Source organism: Netta rufina, assembly GCF_964035555.1.
Source record: "Netta rufina genome assembly, chromosome: 2".
NCBI classification, from domain to species: domain Eukaryota; kingdom Metazoa; phylum Chordata; class Aves; order Anseriformes; family Anatidae; genus Netta; species Netta rufina.
This window is the reverse complement of record NC_140124.1, coordinates 44,249,476-44,270,021: the sequence shown is the minus strand read 5'-3', so window position 1 is coordinate 44,270,021 and position 20,546 is coordinate 44,249,476. Positions and strand designations below refer to the sequence as shown.

Below are 20,546 nucleotides of genomic sequence, written 5' to 3'. Positions count from 1 at the left end.
CTGCTCCAGCTTTTCATTTTACTATTGGGGTGCAGTAAAATCAGATTTTAAGCACGGTGCTGATGCTGCCATCTCCATCTCTTCAAGGAAATCTGCCGTTCATATGCTACTCAGCCAAAATGTGAAAAATAAAAAGCTACCCACGTACACATTTTATCACAGCAACAGATAAATCTATCACAACATCATCCTGATAGACAATAAAATGCAAAAAAGGACCGGGGAGGTTTACAGCAGTTTAATGAAAGCTCTCGTACCAAACCTTTAACTCAAACTTACAGACAGAGTTATTGGAAAAAAAAAATAACTTACAGTGAAAAAGCTGATGAGAATTGCCCACCTAGCCACAGAATTAACTGCGGATTAACGCTGTGCTTAGATACTCACGACACAATAGAAACAAATTCAAATCACGACCGAGGTACACACGATTCGCTTCCATTCTGTTTTCAATTACACGTGTTCATCACGTAATCTGACCCCTGGAAGTCCTCCGAAGAACAGTTTTCTTTGAACACTCACGGGAAATAAATACCATGGAAAGAACACACACGCACACACACAGAGTGCAATCAGATGGACGCTCAGGCACTGGTACAGCCTAGTCCTCTCGAGCCCTCTACAAAGTAGGTTTTTAGACCACGGGTGGAGCGGAGAGCAGGACAGAGCTGTCCAGGTAGAGCTCCAGGTTATGTACTACACAAGAGCACATCTGCAAAAGGTCCCAGGAGATTTTTGTTGAAGATGCAGCGTATCCACACCAGGTATATGGTGAAGGGCTTAATGTTTTCTGAGAAGGTGTGATTCTGATGGGACAATATATAAGGCATGTAAGTGTTTTCCCCTTGCTCTTGTATCCACACTTCGTATTTCACTTCTCTGACCTTCAGATACTTGAGGTTCCAGGGGATCTGCCAGGACACGGAAAGCTTGGCTTCACTCGTGCCCTGGACGGAGGCTTGACACTTGGCATCCCTCACCTTGCCGGGGTAGAGGCCCCCAGCCCACTTCTGCTTCTTGGGCCCGGGCTTAGACTTCACAGCCTGCCTGATGACCTGGAGGAGGGCAGGGATGTCCACCTTGGTGTCCTGGTAGGCACGGAACAGCCACTCGGGGTTGCGGCAGCAGAGGTGCCGCGGCACCTCGGTGCTCCTCATGATGCGCTCCTGCTCAGCTTTGTCCAGGTGAGCAATCCCCCCCTGGTCCCAAGGCCTGTCGGGGTAGGTGACGGTGTCTTCCCTGGCGGTGTTCTGCCAGGCGACGTACTGCAGGTCCATGCCGGGAAGGGTCGCCAGGGTTTTGTACGGGGTGTAGTGCTCGGGGTTGATGGCGTAAGGGAAGAGCTCCACCACCGCGGCCCCTCTGGGCAGGAAGAGCGAGGTGACTAGCTGGGCCCCGTGCATGCTGACCAGCATGGAGGCGTTGCTGATCAGCCGGACGATGTCAGAGAAGGAATGCTCCTCCAGAGAGACGGTGATGGTTTTCATCTGAAACTCCTGGGCCAGTGCCAGGATTAGTTCCGCCTCGTTGAGGATCAGCCTGTTGATCGTTCGGCTGAACACCACGATGTACTCCTCGCCGGAGCTCTCCTCCAGGCTGACGTTCAGCTTCTGCATCAGGAATTTGGTGAACTGCCTGATCTCGTTGCCAGAAACCAAGATGTTGGCCTTCGGGCCCTGCGGCTGGACAAAGCCGTACTGGTACCAGGTGGTGATTTTGGACAGCCCCACGTAGGATTTGGTAAAGCAGAGGAGCCTGCCCAAGGTTTTCAGCTGCTCCCTGAGGAGCGGCTGCTTGTTACTCAGTAACTTGTAGAGGTCAAAGTGAGCGCCTTCGCTCCACCCTTCCATGAAGAAGAGCCGCGCCTCCGCACCCAGGTCACTGAACTGCTGCATGGTGTAATAGATGGGGAGGAGGTCGTCGTGGAAGACATGCATCAGGTTGTCTGGGTTGAACCTGTTGGCGATCAGCGCCACGTCGGGCACGAAGACCGGCTTCGGCATAAACTTCAGAGCGGCGGCAGGCAGCTCCACGAAGTTGAAGTACTGCGTGTTGTGGTCTTCCACCGAGGAGAGGTCGAGCAGAGCGGGCTGGAAGCGCCGGGAGCCCAGGTTGGGCAGCATGACCGAGGCGTTGCTGTGGAAGTAGATGAACTCCTCGGCCTCGGTGGAGTAGCAGAGGGACTGGAAGCGGCAGAGGCGGTCGGTGTGCATCCTGCCCGTGCACACCATCCTGGTCCCGTCCTCCAGCAGCGCCTGGAGAGCCGCCTGGTAGTCGATCTGCACCTGAGAGAGCTCCTGGGACTGGCGCGTGAGGACCAGCTCCTCCTCGACCAGGAAGGCATGCTCTCGCAGCTTGATGTACTTCCACAGCAGGGCAGCGAGGACAGACACGAGCAGGGCGTTAAACACCGCCGCTATGTTCATTCTGGAGCTGGCTCCTAGCAGGACGACAGGCGGGGAAGGCGACGGGGAGGGAGCACATCATCAGCACCCCTTGGCATGGTGAAGGCAAAGACCTGTGGGAGATAAAAGAAGACAGGAACCATTTAAGCATCAGGTTTACAGGCTTATCGTAATTCAGATTTTATGGACTACGCGAGAGGGTTTAGGCTTTTTTCTGCGTTTTTTCCCCTTTTTTTTGCAGAGCAGTCCAGCAGCCAGAGGAAAGACAACCTCTGGGCCACTCACAGAGGACTTGGGCAAGCCAGCTCCTTTTCCTGGTCCTTGTGCCCAGCCACCTTTATCCAGCTCTGCCTCTCACCTCAGCTGTAGCTAGCAGCACGTAACAGCAGCACGAGGAGCATCGCCAAGGGCAGATTTTGATCCACGATTTGACAGGTGAGCTGGTGAACATAATGCTTGGTGTTATTTTACTGGGGGCGAGGGGGGACTTGCCACTGTTCTCCTCCTGTCCAGAAACACTCCTGGCTTGTGTAAGAGCATCGATTGTATTTTCTGCTGCGAACTTCAGCTGAGGTATCGATCCACCTACAGTATTCACAGGCTCCGATTTTCATTATGCATCAAGGCTCACTGCTGGCCAGGCTGGAGATAAAACTGCAGCCACGACTCCTGGGGAGCCGCAGGAAGAGATTTCTCATCGGGACGCCCCTGATTAGTCTGTTCCTAATTGCAGTTTTTAAACTCCGAGTAGCAATTTAAACTCCCTTTGATGCAAGTCGGGAGGGAGGGGAAAAAAGCAACGCGCTCTGACATCCCGAGCAGTGGTCCTTTAGGATTTTAACCCAGAGATGCTTGCTCTTACATGCCAGGGAGAAGAGAAGGAGGAGAGGAAGGTGGATTTAGGACAAATGCAAACACTTCTCTACTGCCCAGTTCAGTGGGGTTAAAAGGGATCCCTCCAGCCTGCGGGATCCCTGTCTGAAGGGAGAGCTGGAAACACCCAGGAGACTGAATAACGCCAGAGAAGTGAGCGCTCGCTGTGAGCTGTGCAGGCTCAAGCGGTGGTCCCTGGGGAGCTGAGCAACAAATTCATTTCAATTTCGGAGCAGCTGTAACGACTCCAATGAAATAGAAATGAAGTCCACCTCCTCTGGCAAGCGGTCTGAAAAACTGCTTTGTTTAGCAACTCCCTAAAAGCAAGCAGCGAATTTAAGAGGTGCTACTTCAGCCATGGACAAGGAAGGGGAAGGGACACAGAGCAGTCATGTAGTCATCTGATTATCAGGGCAAGGTCAGCTCCCCCTAAACCATCCCCAAAAGACACTCATCTATCCCATTTTTAATGCTTATCAATCTCTCCTGCCAAGCTGTAGCAATGAAGGCACGAAGGGTTAGCACAGACTCCTTTCCAACATTCAGCCTTAATTTCCTCTGCGGCGATTTAAACCTCATCTTGTCCCGGGTGCAAGTTGCAAGAAATGGCTACAAATGCACAGCTCAGCTTTTTAATAAAAAATAAAAAAATCCCCTGCAAGGCCCTCCTCCACCTCCTCCCCGGCTGCAGCTCTCGCCATCACTTCAGCTAAGTGCAAGGAAGTGAATGAGCTTTGGCTGACCAAGTGCCGGGAATAAATATTGAAAGCCAGCAGCGCTGGAGGAATTCATCTCCGCTCCTGCTTCTCGTTGCTGATCCGCGGATCTTGGCTCACGCTGCTTCGCTGAGAGCTGCTTGTGATGCAAGGGAACGGGGGAAAATGGACAGGAACGGGCTGTCAGGGGCAGAAATGAAGAGAGCATTTCACAGGCACTCAGGGAATGGTCTTGGATCTTTGCTTGTTTCCCCACATTTTTATCATCTGCTCTTTTTACTTGATGCCTGCAGTGAACACCTCGGGGAACTAAAACCTTGGGGAGTGGCAGAACAAGCAGGAGCACGCTGTCCCACCCGCCTGCTCTCAGGAGAGGCTGCAGCAAAGGGGCAGAGGAAAAATAATCCATCTCCAGGTCCCCTGGCTCCTCGGTGTCCCCAGGGTGAAATCAGGCAGTAAGTGCTGCCAGCAGCAGCAGTCCTGGGATGGGAAACGTGCCCAGGAGGCAGCAGGTAGCTCTGCAAGAGGTGAAAGCATTCAGCCCTCCACCTAAAGCGAGCTGCTTCACAGGAAGCTGCCCTCTGGACTTATCCCAGGCACACTTATTAGTTAGGTAAGGAATTAGGAGCAAAGCTACGTTAGTTTAACATTTGTTGACTCCCAGCTCCTTCTCCTGCTCGGCTGGCTTTCCGGTGGGGAAAAAGCAAGGAGTGCCAACGTGACATTTCACACTCCCCCTGCAAAACGTCTCCCGTTCCTTCTCCTGTCCCTGCTGTAGCCGGGGACGTGGTGTATGTAATGCTCGCAGTCTTAAATACCTCCTTCATTCATGCTGAAAGCAGAAGTTGCTAGAAGGCAGCTCTCCTGATCGCGAGGAGGGGGAGTTGGGATCCAAGAACTGGCTTTTCTTCTCATCTCTGTCACAGCTTTCCTGCAGAACCACCAGCGAGTCGATCCCCGCAGCCCGAAAGGCTGTTATCATCTCATTCACTGTATTTGTTTAATGAGATACATACATCTTTCACAGCACACATCGCGTTGCAGAAAGGCTGGTACGCTGAATGATTGATATCCTGGAACATTTCCTTTGTAAAAAGCAGCCAAGTGTAGAAAGGCTGACTTTTTTTTTTTAAAGAAGAGGAAAAGAGCCGATTCTTGAAGGGAACAAATGCAGCAGTTAAAGCTACAAATAGCATTAATGAAGCCTGAGACAAAAAGAGGGTATGAAAAATAAGAATACTTTGACTCCATATCCTCGAGTGGAATTTAAGATGAACTAGAACCAGAATAAATAAAACCAAAACATAACAGCAACTGAAACCAACTGTTTCACCAAAAACTTTAGCTGTCTACGGACAGCTGTAACCAAAATTAGGTTGAACTTCAGTTCTTCTGGTACAGCAGTGTAAGGCAGGAACAGGAAGGAAAACTGTAAGCCTTCCACACAAGGAGACGGCGGCCCTGTGCCATGGTCCCTACTGCAAACGTACCTTCAGTACGAGCAGGAGAACGAGCAGGCTACTTCACGCCTACCCGTGGTGTTTATGGATGGAAGGATTTACCTTTTTTACCATTTAATTTCACATTCAGTAAGAGCTGGAATAGGAAGAGACTCAGCCTGACTTTCAGGTTGATTAGAAGCCATGAATTTAACATTTGTTGACCCCGCTGTCTTGACCTACAAGAGGACAGGTAATAAAATGGTAATTCCAACAGCACGCAGCCAATACTTGGAAGTAAACCACAGAACTGAGCTAAAAGTAGGAAACGATGAAGAATACTTCTTGGGCTTTTAAGAACCACTTTTCTACACTCTCTTCTCCAGCCAGGAGAGTACTAAATCCCTTCCAGAAGCAAAATGAACCCCAATCAAGAGAAAATTCCCCCAAGTAAGATGCGTTTCTGATGAAGATAAACACGCTTGAGGTGGGAGATGACAAAAATGAGATAATAATAATAACAGTAATAATAGAAATAATAGTAATAATAATAATAATAGTAATAATAATAATAAAGTATTTATCTCGGCCCCCAAATCTTTACTTTCATCCACAGCTAAAGATGAAACCTGAAGGTACTCAAAAAACCCACGGCCAGCCAGAGGGGGAAGCTTAGCAGACAGAGCTCATTTCAGCTGATCTCTGCACATCCGAGTATCCTACTGAAACCTCCTGGGTTATGTTGGTAACAGCTCTGGCATATGAGTAAAAAAAAAAAGATAAAGATCTCCTTCTGTTTGGTCTCTTGCTTTCAGTCTGCAAGCCAGATGTCTTTGTCAATAAGAAAAATGTGTTGGAGAGCAGTAGTTTTACCTGAATCCGGTGGTCCACCGACAGCAAAGACTGAGTGGGGGCGGCTGAGGGTAAAATTTACAAATGCTGCAGAAGTGAATTTAAAAGAACATGAGGCAAAATCCTGGAAGTACTGAACCTGATGAGCCTTAGCCACTCCAGCCATGCCTTTGGGCTTTAGATGCAACTTGTTATTCCTCTGTATCCCTTCTTTCCTCCTCCTCTGAGGGGCAGAGTACTGGTGTTATTTGGATACTGGGACCGGTGCTTAGCAGCACGCACAGCCTGAGCTCTCCCCGCGTCCCTCCAGCACGGTCCTGAGGCCACCCCTGGGTGCTACAAATTGTAAGCAGGGGCCAAAAAGACCGGGAGCACAGCCGAGCCAGGAAGAGCAGTGCAAATCTTGGTTACCACAGGCTCTACAGTATCGTATCTTTAGGGGAAAGTGAAGACAAATTAAAATAAATCCATCCCAAAGCAGCCACTGCCCAGCAAGAAACGTATTTCTGAAAACCCACAGGATTTAGCCCAGCTCAGAGCTGTTTTTCCCCGTGAGATTTTTGTTTAAAGCGACAGAGCGAGCCGCCGGCCAGACAAAGAGGGGCCACAAAGACCTGGATTACAAAAGGAACTACTGACCTCCTTCCCACGCAGCCACGGCCACCGAGGAAAGGTTTGGAGTGAAGCGTGCGAGGAGGCAGAGTGCAAGCACATGCTGGACCCCCCCAAAAAGTACACTGCAGCCAGGAGAGCCGAGAGAGCTGAATTCAGAGCCACACAGCAAGCAGAGCACAGCTACAGCAGCACCCGGCACAGAAAGACATCATTTCAGGGTGTTTTTAGCCCTGGAAGCAGTACCGCTGGCAGGTCAGTGTTAAAGCACATGCACGCATACCTGGTGTTGCCAAATAAAAGGAAAGGCTATCCGCTGCTGCCCCTCTTTCACAGGAGGAAGGACAAAAGAAGACACCTTAAAGCTACGTTTTGCACGGGAACGAGCACTCCCCACTCCTCTTCTTTCCCTGCTACCCAAAAGGAAGAAAGGAAAGAAAAAAAAAATGCATCCACCAGCTCCCGGCACGGCAACCCGGGCACCATCTGCATCCCCGGCTACCTTTCTCCCCCAGGTCTGAGCATGCTCCGTGTGTGCTGGCGGTGTCCTCTCGCTCCAGCTGGCTCACCCCAATTTGTTAGCCTCCCGGAGGTCAGCCTTGCATGCAGGATGATTTGCTGCAGTGCTCCTGCGAGTCCCCAAAGGGCGGCCGTGCTGGAACTGACAGCCCCACAGAGCAGAGCCAAGCACGTCCTGGGAGGTGGACGGACAGCACACGGGTGTGGGGACATTAATTTTAGAAACACTGCTTTTAGGTATTATTAATGTCCCTTTTGGGATATTATTAATGCTGGAGGACAAAACAATAGGAGAAAAATGCCCCTCGCTTGAGGATGCGAAAGCCATCCCGCATGCTTTCTAGCAATTCCCTTGGCACCAGGGAAGCAATTTCCTAGCTGTGATGGTCAGCAAATGGCTCAGTATTGAGCAGCGTCGTCAGTGCCCTCCTTCAGAGCTCGAGGGAAGCATCATTTTGCAATGAAGTTATCCTTTACGGTGGACACGGTAATTCCTGAACGCAAAGGCACTGAAATGACCTGGGTTTTTAAGAGAGCGTCTGCCTGCATCCACGCTGAAGGTCACGAAGGCAGAAGTGCCTGACACCAGCCTCAGCAGCACAGCTCGAACCCGTGGGGACCTGGGTTTTCCGAGTGCCAGTTAAAAGCCAGATACAGGAGAAAAATAAGCTGCAAGAAACAAAGAACCAACCCAAATGGCGTTCTGCAAAAATCGACAGAAGATTCTTCACAAAGCCAGACCTTCAGAAACGAGCCTGCCAGCACGGCGAATAAACAGAACGGCGGCATCTACTAAAGTAGGGCACCACGGAAATAAAACAGACGTTTTCTCATCTCCTGCTCGGGAGTGCCATTTTTACACCCCTGCCTTCTCCGCACAGAACGAGCAGAACGGTTCTGGCCAACTTGGAAACATTATAAACCGCTAGGATTACGAGGACAAGGTGCCAGCAACTCCAATTTTCCAGGCCTGTGCCACCTCAAGGAGGGCTCTGAACTCCAGCACGAGCTATAATAACTAATTGTTAATTACTACAGCACTCTAAGTGTGGCAGTCCCGAGCTCTTTCCAAACAGTCAGCACCCCCAGCCTGCTGCAAGTCAGCTCTGCGCCAAGGCAACCTATTCAAACCTCACCAAAGAGCTGGCTAAATATTTAACGCACCTCAAAAGTTGCAACCTCCAAAAAAAAAAACAGCACCACACAAGAAAATGAGTTAACATTTTGGAACTCCTACGAAACCATACAGAATGACCCAAACTCGTCAAGCCAGCCCAGAAGTCTGAATAGACCCCTCTGGGTGTAGGACTGACAAACAGGGGGTAAATTGGTACCTACTGAACCTTTGCCTTGCACGTGGTGTGGTGCAGGGGTGCCTGCGTCACTCCGACTTATGACATTTATTATTTATGGGCCTAGAAGCATGCTCTGGAAGAAATTGTTCTTCCTGCAGTGCTTTTCAACCAAAAGTACAGCTCAGTTTGAAAGCACAACAAAAATTAATGCCTGAGCTGGCAACAAAAGCCTTTGTACGAATAAACAGGCAAGGCAAGAAGCGTTGCATTTCTAGATACTGAGAAGATCAGGATGCCACGCTCGGAGGACAACATTTTGATTCTGCAGAAGGCAGAGCTAAAACTGACGTCGAAAGGACCAGGACTTCAGCCAGTCACTTAAAAACCCACTACAATACATTTTGACAAGGGGAAAGGTATTTTCTGAAGAGTAACTCAGCATCCAAAGCCCACTTTGCTCAACTGCTTCAAACAGGACACATTCCCAGGTTTACAGGAGATGTCAGATGCAAATTTTACACCTTCACAAACCTAACACTGATGCAAGGATGATCAAACATTTCATACGTACACACTTAGGTTATACATCTCTACATCAGCCTGAAAAAATCACAGATATTTATTCTTCTCCTTCATAGGCACGTGAATATTTTACATATATAATGCATGAACCTGTCAGGGAAAGGTACACCAGCTCGTGACTGCTTGAAATTAGACAATGCTGTTATGGTTTTGGGAAAGTGAAGGGCCTCACCGTGGTGTTTCCTGCTGCCTGTTCAATGTTTTTGCTCAGGCAGTGGTGAGACCATCTGCCCTCTCTCAGACTAGACTTCAATATTAGGCCTTTATCACCACAACATCACCTAAGAAACAGGCTTCCCAGTTTAAAGAAGTAAAGAGTGAAATTGGCAAAGAGATCAAAACCAAACAGCTCTTGAAAGGAAAAACATCTCTGAATGTGAACATCTTAGGTGGGAGGTTGGGGTATACAACAGGAGAGGAGTAACAGAGAACTAGAATTCGCCTTTTAGGCCAAGGCCTGAATTCTCAGGCACTTTGATGGATATGTAGGAGGAACACATCTAACAGCCAGGTGGAAGGATCTGAAGGACAGGGGTTAAGATCTCCGGGCATTTCAGTGCCTTGGCTGGGTTATGCACTTGTTTGTAGGCGGGCTGCCCTTGTCCCAGTGCCGATGAGCACATCTCTGCTCACCAGCAGGACGGCAGCAGGACCCTTCCCTGCAGCTGCCTTTGCCCTGAGCTTCTTCTGCCTGCTAAGTTCAGAGGCTTTGTGTGTTTCTAACAACCCTGGGGAACCAAAACCCACAAAACAAAGGTATGGTGCTTCACAGAAAGAGCTCCAGAAGGAGGTCGGAGCTTGGATCCCCGCCAGAGCGCGGGCTTCAGTCAGCCAGGCCCTGACCAACGCCTGGGGGTGCCTCACACGGCAGGAACGTAGCTCAGAGCCAAGGCAAAGGAGAATCTAAATCAAATCGGGGGAAATGGAAAGATTTACTGCCATTTTGAGTCCCCAAATGGCAAGGAGATCATTTTATGTCCAACAACCCCTTCAGGCCCACCTGCACAGCACAGCCTGCTGTTCTAACGGGAAGCTGCCAGCAGGTAACTCAACCCCATATGATTGCAGTGTCACATTAACAGCTGGCAGGAGCACAGCACCACTGGATATCCCCCCCCTTTAGCATAGCCATTTCGGCTGGTGCTCTGGGAGCATAAAACATGCCCGTCCTGGGCTGGCAGCACATCCCGGAGGCGCTGATATTCACAAGACGACTCCGAACAGCGCGCGAGATCTCATCCATCACCTCAAGCACCTTGGAGCAGAAAGAAGGAGTTATCTGACAGCACGGGCCACAGGCCTGAAAAATAGCTTCTGGCCACTCTAAAGGCTTCCCCCAAATTGTTTTTTGATGAGTACTTAAATATCCGGCTCTGATTTTCCCCATGGAAAAGGCCAATCCTTACCTCGTCTCTCATCTGCTTACAGTACCATCAGAGGGCCCAGCCGAGCAGCAGCTACTCATGGCTGTGGGCCAGGCACTTACTGCTTCAAACGCTGCTCTGAGGGCTGGCTACTGCTGCTACTGACAAGAGGGAGAGAGGAAAGCAACGTGAATCATCTTTCTCAGCTTCGATGCGAGCCGCCGCACGCAACCGGGGAAGTGTGATGAATACATCGAGCAGCTTGCAGCAAACCATTCCGGGTCCGCCAGGTGCCACACGCAGCAATTCACAGTTCAGTAGCTGGCAGGAACTTCTTCGTGCCCTCGGCAGCCAGAAAATTCATGGAAGGACTGTTGAATCTCGGCTGATTTATCAAGGGCGCAGGAGCAAGGGGAAGAAGTTCAAGCCTGATTTTTCGGTTTGTTTGTTTAAGACTTCCTGATCCGTTTACTTGAAAGGTGGTTAATTTTCGCCCCGTAAATCCCACCAGCATATCAATTTGTCATTCCCCTGCAGCCCTCCTTCCCACCCCACCCCTGTGAAGGTTACGGCAGCCACATAAATAGCTGGGATGACATTTAATACAAACAAGAGTGTGAACACTTTCTGAGATAAAGCAGAAAGCATCTGTTGGGAGGGGAACCTTCATCGATGGGACAATCCTTACCCTGCCCTGCTGCAGTAGCTCATTTCTGCTCCCTTCCCTTCCACTGGCAAGGTCTGCTGCATCTGCTGAGCCAAAGACGTGCATTTGGGAATGAGTATCCCTTAAAATAATAATTGAAGGGGCAACCTGACTGACTCAGAGAAGGGCAGCATAAGCTTAATAAACCAACTGCTGTTTAAAACAGCTGCATTTAGAAGCACCTGTTGCTGATGTACAGCTCTGGACCCCCGTGAATACATTCGTGAAGCCAAGCAGAGCAGTCTTTCAGCTCCTCTGCACTGTGTTTCAAGACATCAAGGGCACTGCAAGCAGCATCCTACATCAGGACGTGCTTCCCCACCTCTAGACTTCTGCGAGCATCGCTGCTGACGCGGCCGTTCCCTGCAGAAGCTGTCAAGCCCTTCCAAAAGCCCTGCAGCAGCACCCCCAGCACGGGGAGGGTAAATATATATATAAAGCACCCAAGTCAGAGGCTAAGCATTGACTAAAAAACAGCCATTTCAGTGACTGACTCAATTCTACACAAAATAACCAGTTTCTTTAACGTCAAGGAGACAAAATACACTAAAATAAAACCCTTCTTCTCCAGTTGATTTGAATGCATTCGATGCTTAAAGACAAGCATGCATTGAAGAGCCCTGGGCTGCAACGGGACAAAGATATGCACATAAATTAAGCAAGGACTAACAGCGCTTTTTGAATAATGATGTGACTTTGTGACCTCTGTGCTAAATATGTATAAATGTATACACACGTCCATATGTATATGGGTATAATATGCAAGTATGAATAGTAGAAAGTTCATAGAAAAGTTTACAATTCATATACAGAGTATATATTGCTCTGAAGTTCGTGTCTGCATTAAAAAATGATTAATACTCAGCTTTATAAATTTAAAGAAATTTATTTTGATAAGCTGTTAGCTTCCCAGCTTACGTTTTATATCCGTGGCACAACTGTAACCCAGTCAGAAGCCAAGAAGCAGTGAAGCTGCATATAAGCATGTGTGAAGCTGTCCCAGATAACCTTACAGGAGGAAGGGGAGAGCAACTCGAGTCTTCATTTTCTATTAACTCTCAGGTCTCTGCATGAACATGAGCAATAACTGAAGTATTAAAGAACTAAGAGCCAGAAGCAAGGAACAGGGGTATGAACAAATCATTAAAAAGTGGTTAAGTACCAAAGGCCCTAACTTAGCTATGGGCAGTAAAAATATACGCACAAGAAACCACCTCACGTCTCCTCAAAATGAATCTGGTCGTATACTTTTAGTGCTGAGTAAGTGCCTGCCTCAGCGAGACACCAGTGTCTCTGTTCGAAGGGACAGTATTTCATCTGTGCTCGGAGGCCTGACAACCTATTTACCCAGGTGCTTCTCTCCCTCTTCCTAAAAGAGGAAATTACACAGCAAATTAACTTCTGGGCACCTTTTTTTATTTTACAGCCCTCCTCGTCTCCTCTCCCTTCACTCCTCCCATCCACTGGAATGATGAAGAAAATTGTCTGAAGTGGTCTTCTGAACAGCCAGCAGCTGAAAAAGGGGCTCCTGGATCCAGCTGCCTCGAGGAGTCCAGCTGCCAAGGACTCTCCAAAGCTCTGTTTCAATTCTATATGGCAGAGTAAAATGCCAGGAGGAGAGGAGGACGCTTGCACGGGTGTTTTGAAGGGAGAAGTCAAAATATTTGATGGTGGAAAAAGGGAAATGTCAACAGGTTCAGGTGTAAAAATTGTGCAGCATGGATTGCTGTGGGTATGACAAAGCAAGCTTTGCTGTGGGAGACAGTCAAATGGCAGTGAAAGCTGCAGGCGAGATGGGAAAAGTTGGAGAAATGCTTCAGCTGTTAGTGGAAAGCTTTAAGAGCTGAAGGGACAAATTACTGAGCTCCCCATTTACACAGCATTTCTAAGGAAAACCTCAAAGTTAAGCCCAGTCAATTGTACTTAAACTGAGGTGTGTTTCTCTCACAAACATAAATACAACAAGCAAATAAAAAGAGAATATAGAAGACACGAGACTAGAATAAAGGGAAGAAAGAAAAGAAATGGGTAAGAGAGCAAAAGAAGACCCACTTGACAAAGGATGTACACCTGAAAAACATGCAACCTTCAAGGACTGCTACAGAGAAAAAATACAAGAGTGGGAGATAATCTTTTTGATCTATATTTATCAGTAAAACACCAAGGGATTTCCAGTCATGACCCGAGGACCGCAGAAAGCAAAGAAAATCGCTTAAAACACAGGAGATGGATATGAGAATTGCAGTGCCAGCTGCAATGTTGCAGGACCAGTCAGAGGTAATTCAGGGAAAATAAATGATGCTATAAAATCAGCGCATCAGAAGTCAGCTCCCATCTCTCTTCTGGAGTCTCAAGGACACAAGAGGGATGACATCTACCTCAGCACCCCAAAAATGAATAAATCAGCAATAAAAACATTTCCGTTTGTACCCGCAAATGATGTCTCCCCTCCCGGTTAGAATCAAGCTCAAACCAAGCAGGAAGGGGACAGGCAGCTTCACTCCGACAGGAGCACGCAGGCAGCATCCAGAGCAGAGAACACGCTGCTTCCTTCCTCGGGAAGGGAACACGCCGTGGAATTCAAAACAGCAAGAAACATGTTATGAAAATGAACGAGGGTGGAGAAGAGAAACCTCCAGTCTCTTCCAATGTTTCAGCCCCAGTGTGCTGAGCCAGCCTACCGCTGCCAGGGCGCTCTGCTCGTGGTTAGCAGGCATGGGTAGGGCATGAAAAGTGAGAAGGGGAAGTGCCTGGGTGCACTGCAGGGTAGCAAACACCAAACCACGAGGGGCTCATCCTCATCAGTCCACGCTATGCAGTCCAGGTCAGCGATGCCCAGGAGAAATACCTGCGCTGCTCCAGGCTGCTCCTCCGGATGGCTGCACAAAGGCTCCTTGCCTTTTCCTCCTTCAATCCGCTAAAACAAATTAGTGAGGGCTTTTTAGCCAGGGCTTTGCCCACCCCACACCGCGTGGTGCCAGGTGGATGTACGCCCAGGGGAAGCAATGCTCGTGCTGAGATTTCAGCGCGTGCTTCGCTCCCCTGAAAGTGCCGGATCAGCACCTTCAATCACACATCCTCATGGGCCAGGGATTTGCATTCTTCTGCATCTGTGAACTTCCCAGAGCATTTAATTTGTCATCCTGCCGGTGTTAAAGGAAGGCAACGCCGTGCTTGTTTGTCTTGCACCCGCTGCACTGCAGAAAACAACAAAGCAGGTTTCTCGACAGCAAGGTGAAGGACAGTGGTATCCCTTTTCGCCCTCTGATAATTTATCTGCAGAGTACCACCACCAGGCTTGAATGAGAAAAATGGAAAAAGGCTCGAAGGGAGAAGAAGAAAATGTTGGAGAAAGGGATATTTTACTCGCAGCAACAGAAAAAAAAAATATCCACTGCAGATCACATGAAAAGAACATTTATATTAAACAAGATCTCAGAAGAACTGACAAGGATAAATCCGTGTGCAGTTCCTTGTATTTCAGCCTAAATATGGAAAACACACATTACGCTGAGTTCACAGAGGGCTTGGTTTTATCAGCACTATTTATACACACGTTCCTGGTTCATTTTAGACGTGGTTTATACCGTACACAAGCTATAAAAATGAAATGCATGGCCGTGCAGTTACGTACCAAAGAAACAGGATTAAACCAACAGACCTGAGCGCTAACTGATTTTAAAAGACAACAGACCTTTATTTATTTTTTTTTTACACATTTTTCTAAATTATGTATGGGCCGTGTATCCCTCCAGACAAACGAACACTGATAAATGACGTTCTGTCTCTAGCCAGGCACTTGGAGCAATCTCCACCCTCCCACCTCCCCGTCGCATGAAATAAAGATGAAGCACGGCGGAGCGTCAATCACGCCCCAGCTCCATCCAGCACCTGCCTCTACCTGAACCAACAGAGCAGATGTGTCAAGATTTCCATCAGGATTTGCTATCAGCTGTCCAAATTTCTGCTGCGAGGGACTCGGGTGCTCCCGGAGAGCTTGCTGCCTACCACATGCCCCACACACACATTGAGCGTGACGCCAGCCTGCATCCAGCTCTTCCTGCGGGTTTCCCCTGGTGGAACTGCTCTCCTTCCAGATAACTTTTATCTTTTTGCCTGGACGAGTGATTTGGGCTGTGTCTGGGGGCTGAGGCACGTTTAACAGCGCGCTCCACGACCCGGCTGCTCCCCAGCCACGCGCCTGCAGGAGCGCTGCCCGCCGGCAGCACGAAGCCCGCTGCGTGTGCCTGAGCACACACACACCCCATTTCTGACCTTGCTTCATTACCCTTTCCCCAGCGAGCTCGCCCAGAGTTAATTTAATGTGTTTAAGGACTGACGACCAGCCTCAGCTCCCCGCAGCGCTGCCGAACATGTTGCAAGCAGAGAGTTTGGCTTTATTCCACCTACGGGGTTTCTGCCCGAGCCCACTTACCTTACCCGGCACTCAAAGTACGCAGTCGGATATCACAGCAAGACACAGGGGTTGTTCTTCCCTATATTCACACCCTAAAGTTGCTTATTGCTTTGGCACACGCCGTCTGTCTGCAAAGGTTAGTACCAATGTGCCAAAAGTCCTAGCTAGTTTTACTACAGGATGATTAGGATGTAGAACCACAAAATCAGAGAATATCCCAAGCTGGAAGGCACCCACGAGGATCATCGAGTCCAGCTCCTGGCTCCGCACAGGACCACCCGAAAATCAAACCGTATTTCTGACAGCACTGAATTGAACTCCAATTTAGGATATCAGGGCTCTGATAAAAACTGAAGCATTAAAAAAAGAGGGACTGGGGAAGTACTGAAGAGTAACAGAAGGAAAGGCAGCAATTTAAATAAGTGTGAGGGTGCCTGCAGATGGAGAGTTAAGGTCATATGAAAATTGAGAAACCCAGCAAAAAAAGATTGATGACAAAACTAGGAGTGGACTACAAATCTCCCAAGTGTAATTACAGCACCCTAGGTCCACTTAAATGCACTTGGGTTCAAGTTCATTCGTTCCCCTTCCTTCGTTTAAAAAAAGCCAACCACAGGCACCACAAATGAAACGCCACCGATCAAAAGCAACCAAGGCTGCATTTTTAGGGTTAACTCCGCCCCTCTCCTCTTCCTCTCGGGCTTCCAGCTTCCCATCTCAGGGCTGTCAGCAGTTGTCAGCACATCATACGAGCATACGATATCACTTGAGAGGCAATACATCAGAATACCTAGATGTGACAGCAGCAAATTCCGCCAGATGGTCTTGGGTCACATCCACTGATTAAAAAAAAAATAATAATAAAATAAAAAAGGAGAAAAACACACACAGAAGAAAACAACACCCTCCCCAACAGAACTTCTGAAGCAAAAAAAATAAATTTGGTGTATGTACCATTTCCCCTTTTGTCCTATCCACGCCGGCAGAAGAGATGCACAAGAGCTCCACCTCTTGTCCTCACCAGCTTCTCCTGTCACCAACACAAACCCATGTATTTCATCCTCCTTCCCTAAGGAGAAGGCATCCAAATAAAGCTGTCACCCCATGAAAAGGCAGAATGTACTAGTAACAATGGTGCCTTCCACCTGAGAAAACACTTAGTGTTTTGGGCACCAGGTCCTGCTCCAGCATCCTCACTGTCTCTACCTACCCTAAACCCAAGCTCTTCATCCTGGATCACTTCCAACCCCACCATCTCCCACTTTACCCAGCTCCTGGTTGCTCTAGCAGGAAGCTCAGACTCTTCCGATTCATGGAGCCTACAAACCCAAAAATCAGTTTCTAACAAGAAACTAGACTGATCATTCAACAAAGGAAAACATTTGGGTAACACCTTTTTAACGGGATGCCCTTTGACACCCAGAAGTTCTTGCACAAACCCTAGACTAAAGATATTTCAAAACATCAAATTTCCACGGACAGCAAACACCACCAACCTGCTCCTTTAATTGTTTTCCACAGAAATACTGTAAAGCTGTAGGCATAAGGATAATACCTATTTAATAGAACTGGTAAAATGTCACCTTCTATTTTGATTTTTTAATTATCGCATTAGCAAAACAAAAATACTGCAAATCAAAGTCCAACAATCAGCTGTTTATTTATTTATAGCCATTTCTGTAGCGCTCATCACCATGGTAACCAGGAACCTTTTTTTTCCCTTCCTTGTTCAGAAGAAAAGTTGTAATTTGGAAATGTGATCCTCTGATGGCACAGAACCGAGGCCCTATGCTATGGACACTTAGGCAGGTGCTTAAAGTACACGGCCAGACCTAAGTCAAAGGCAGGGGGGTAGAGAAACAGAGCTACAAAAAAAGGAAAAAAGGAAAGGAATGAGAAGCCAGTTAAAAAAGATGGAAAGAGTACAAGGCTCTTCTACGAAAATTCACAGGGTACCTAGTCCTACAGCGAGTCGTGACCTCCCCGGTGCTTTTTCCTGCAATAAGACGTGACTGGTTCACGGAGCACAGTTCAATTAATCAAGAGCGATCAGCAAGTTCCCAATTTATGCCGAAGACACTGGTGAATACTCTCGAGCAAGGATTTCTAAGAGGAGAGCAGCTTACAAATGAGGCTGCAGAGGGCTGCCTCTCTTTTGAGAGCGGAGAAGTCAGGAGCCTCACTTTGCTGCTCACTTCTAATTCCTCAGCAATTAGCCATTATCAAATTCCTGCAGAATTAATAGAGCTTTTCAAATGCCATCTGCTTACAAAATATCAAAGAAATGAGTAAATTAGAATGCTATTCCATGCACCATCATAAAATGAGTTACTAGATACGTCATGCAATTGCAGTTTCTCCCTGATACTCCTGGTGTGCACAAGCACACAACTACTCTTCAGACCCTCAGAAATGATTGAAATTGTCTTTATATTATTTGTCTGGTTGCTTCCCAGCACCCTATGAAAATATTAGAGATTATGCACACACACACACACACACACACACACACAGAGTAATATTTCAGATCCTTTGAAAGCCAATGAACTTCTAATGGGAATTATACAAAAATAAAAAAGATGAGATTTTTAACCTGTTGTCATTTTGTTATATAAGAGAAATTATCATCAAGATTTCCCCAAGACACAGGTATCAGAAGAACTGCCTTCAGCTCTGCATTTAGTTTGGTCTTGTCTCTTTGTAAACTGACACTGTCCAAGGCAGTAAAATAAGGAGCGTTTGGCTGCTCCCAACCAAACACATAAATCTTTACGCAAGACTGGTGGTTATTTCATAGTCTTTTAAGCCATTTTCTATATGGGGCAGAAGCCGAGTGTATGACAGGAGGAAAAGTGACAAGTCCCTCATCTGGGAAAGCACCAGCAGGCGTTGTTACCAGAGCAGACCAGCTCTTTTAAAGTGGCCCGATGAAGCTATTTTTAAGAACACCTCATAACATCACAGAGGAGAATCTGATCTCCGCAAAGGTGAGCTGTGCAGCTCAGTACCCCTGGGAGGCAGCTAATGAAACCGAAGCTCGTCAGACACAGGCTGCCTCCAGTAATTGGCTTTGAAAACCTGCAGCTTAAATTCCGCCACGCTGAGCTCAGTGCCCAGCTCGCAGCTAGCTCCAGAGCCCAGGGCTGTGTAGCAGGACCGAGTGTGAGCAGCTGCCCTCCTCCTCCTGCTGCACAGCCAGGCACGTTTGGAGGGCAGAGAAAGAAACCTGCTTTCTTCCAGCACCTTGCACCTACCAGTTCTCTGCCAGGATGGGAGAGGCAGCTGCAGGGCAGCGTTGGAGCCGGTGGTGCGCTGACACAGGAGGGAGCACGTCCTGCCACCAGCAGCAAAGGTCTAAAAGGAGAAAAAGGAGAGTGCCATGTCACACGTTCACCTAACAAAGTTAGCCAAATGCAAAGTCCCTTAAGCACACCCCCTGGTTTCCTTCAGGAGATGGCTAGCAAAACAGGGGGAGCATCACCCATTTCCACCAAAATCTTTCATAGCCCCAAAATCTTTCCTATGGACCCACCATCCCATTCTGCTCACCGCCCTGAACCACAACTCTGCTGTGATCCCGGATGACAACCCAAGCAATGAGTGTCCCACGTGGGGGAAGGCAAAATTTTGTCTGTGCAGCCCAGAACCTGTGACCGGGTTTGAGCTGCTCTCCTCTCCGGCACCTTCTTTTCACGATTCCTCCTGCCTCCCACTGCTTCCTAGAAAAAGCTGCTGCTTCGCGGCCCAGATAGGCTTTGGTTGGAGAAGACATTTAAAAAAAAAAGAGCAGGTCTTCTGCTGAGAGAAGCCGTCTGTGGCTCTGTTTATATGAATTAAATGATCACAGAATTGGAGGGGTCGGAAGGGACCTCCAGACATCATCGGGTCCAACCCCCCCGAAATGATAATTTTGCTCGTGGAGGATCTCTAATGCATGTTTTAAAACCCCTCTTGAAGACCTGTTTTAAAACACCTCTTGGATACCTTGCTCTTTTAGCGCAGGTCAGCTCTAAATCCTGCTAAAAACTTTGAGGAACAGGAATTGCACCACGGGGGCTGCGGGCACAGGGAAGCGCTTAAACCAACCGCACTTGGAAAAAAAAAAAAAAAAAGAAAAGAAAGAAAAAAAAAAAAAAAGACTTTATAGCAATGGGAACGACAATACCAATGTGTCATGGTAATGAATGAGGGGACGGAGGCGGATCCCACAGCACCCACAGGGGCCAAATTGAGAGGCACCGACGAGCTCCCAAACCCAAACCAGGTGCACCCGGGGTGTGTTCCCCTGGCTTCCCGGGACCCCTCACCCAGCAGCCCGAGGTTTCTCCCTCTCGAGGCTCCACGTCTGACCCAGCCCTGCCCGGATCCCCCCCCTTCGTGCCGTGCCGTGCCCTGCTCACCTGTTTTTTGGGGCTGCCACCGAGCCGAGCCGAGCTGAGCCGAGCCGCCCCGACCGCCCCCTCCGGCGGTGGCGGTGGCCCTGGAGATGGCGGCGCATGCCCGCGGCCCGAAGGGCGTTGTGGGGCTTGTAGTGCGCCGCCGCCTCCCACAGCAGGCCACACTGCCTGTTCCTTGTGTGTTTTGTTGTGTTTTTTTTTTTTTTTTTTTCTTCTTTTGGCAGCTTTCTGGGGTTTGTGTGGCGCTGCGGGGCTGTTGTGGGTGTTTCTTTCCACAGCAGGTGCCCCCCCTCCTCTGCATTTCTCAGCTCTTCTCTGTGCTAAAGCACAGGGCTGCCCTCTTTATTAAGCATAGCCGGCTTTAAATCC

At 48.5% G+C, this 20,546-nt stretch overlaps 1 protein-coding gene across 2 annotated transcripts; it reads right to left on the bottom strand.

Annotated features, from left to right (window-relative positions):
- Positions 1–223: 223 nt before the first annotated feature.
- On the bottom strand, positions 224–20,255 carry POMGNT2 (protein O-linked mannose N-acetylglucosaminyltransferase 2 (beta 1,4-)). Of its 2 annotated transcripts, XM_084306614.1 has the most exons (3): positions 20,181–20,255; positions 19,035–19,134; positions 224–2,518 (listed from the first exon to the last, which is right to left on the bottom strand). In XM_084306614.1, exon 3 carries the CDS (start codon positions 2,424–2,426, stop codon positions 690–692), a length of 1,737 nt encoding a protein of 578 aa, XP_084162740.1. In that variant the 5' UTR covers positions 2,427–2,518; positions 19,035–19,134; positions 20,181–20,255; the 3' UTR covers positions 224–689. The 2 variants fall into 2 exon arrangements, with proteins under 2 accessions (XP_084162740.1, XP_084162741.1); XM_084306615.1 differs by lacking the exons at positions 19,035–19,134; positions 20,181–20,255 and adding an exon at positions 7,181–7,307.
- Positions 20,256–20,546: the final 291 nt, after the last annotated feature.

Bases quoted from the DNA above. Each gene is read 5' to 3' on its own strand.
- POMGNT2 (XM_084306614.1), bottom strand. From the start codon at position 2,426: ATGAACATAGCGGCGGTGTTTAACGCCCTGCTCGTGTCTGTCCTCGCT.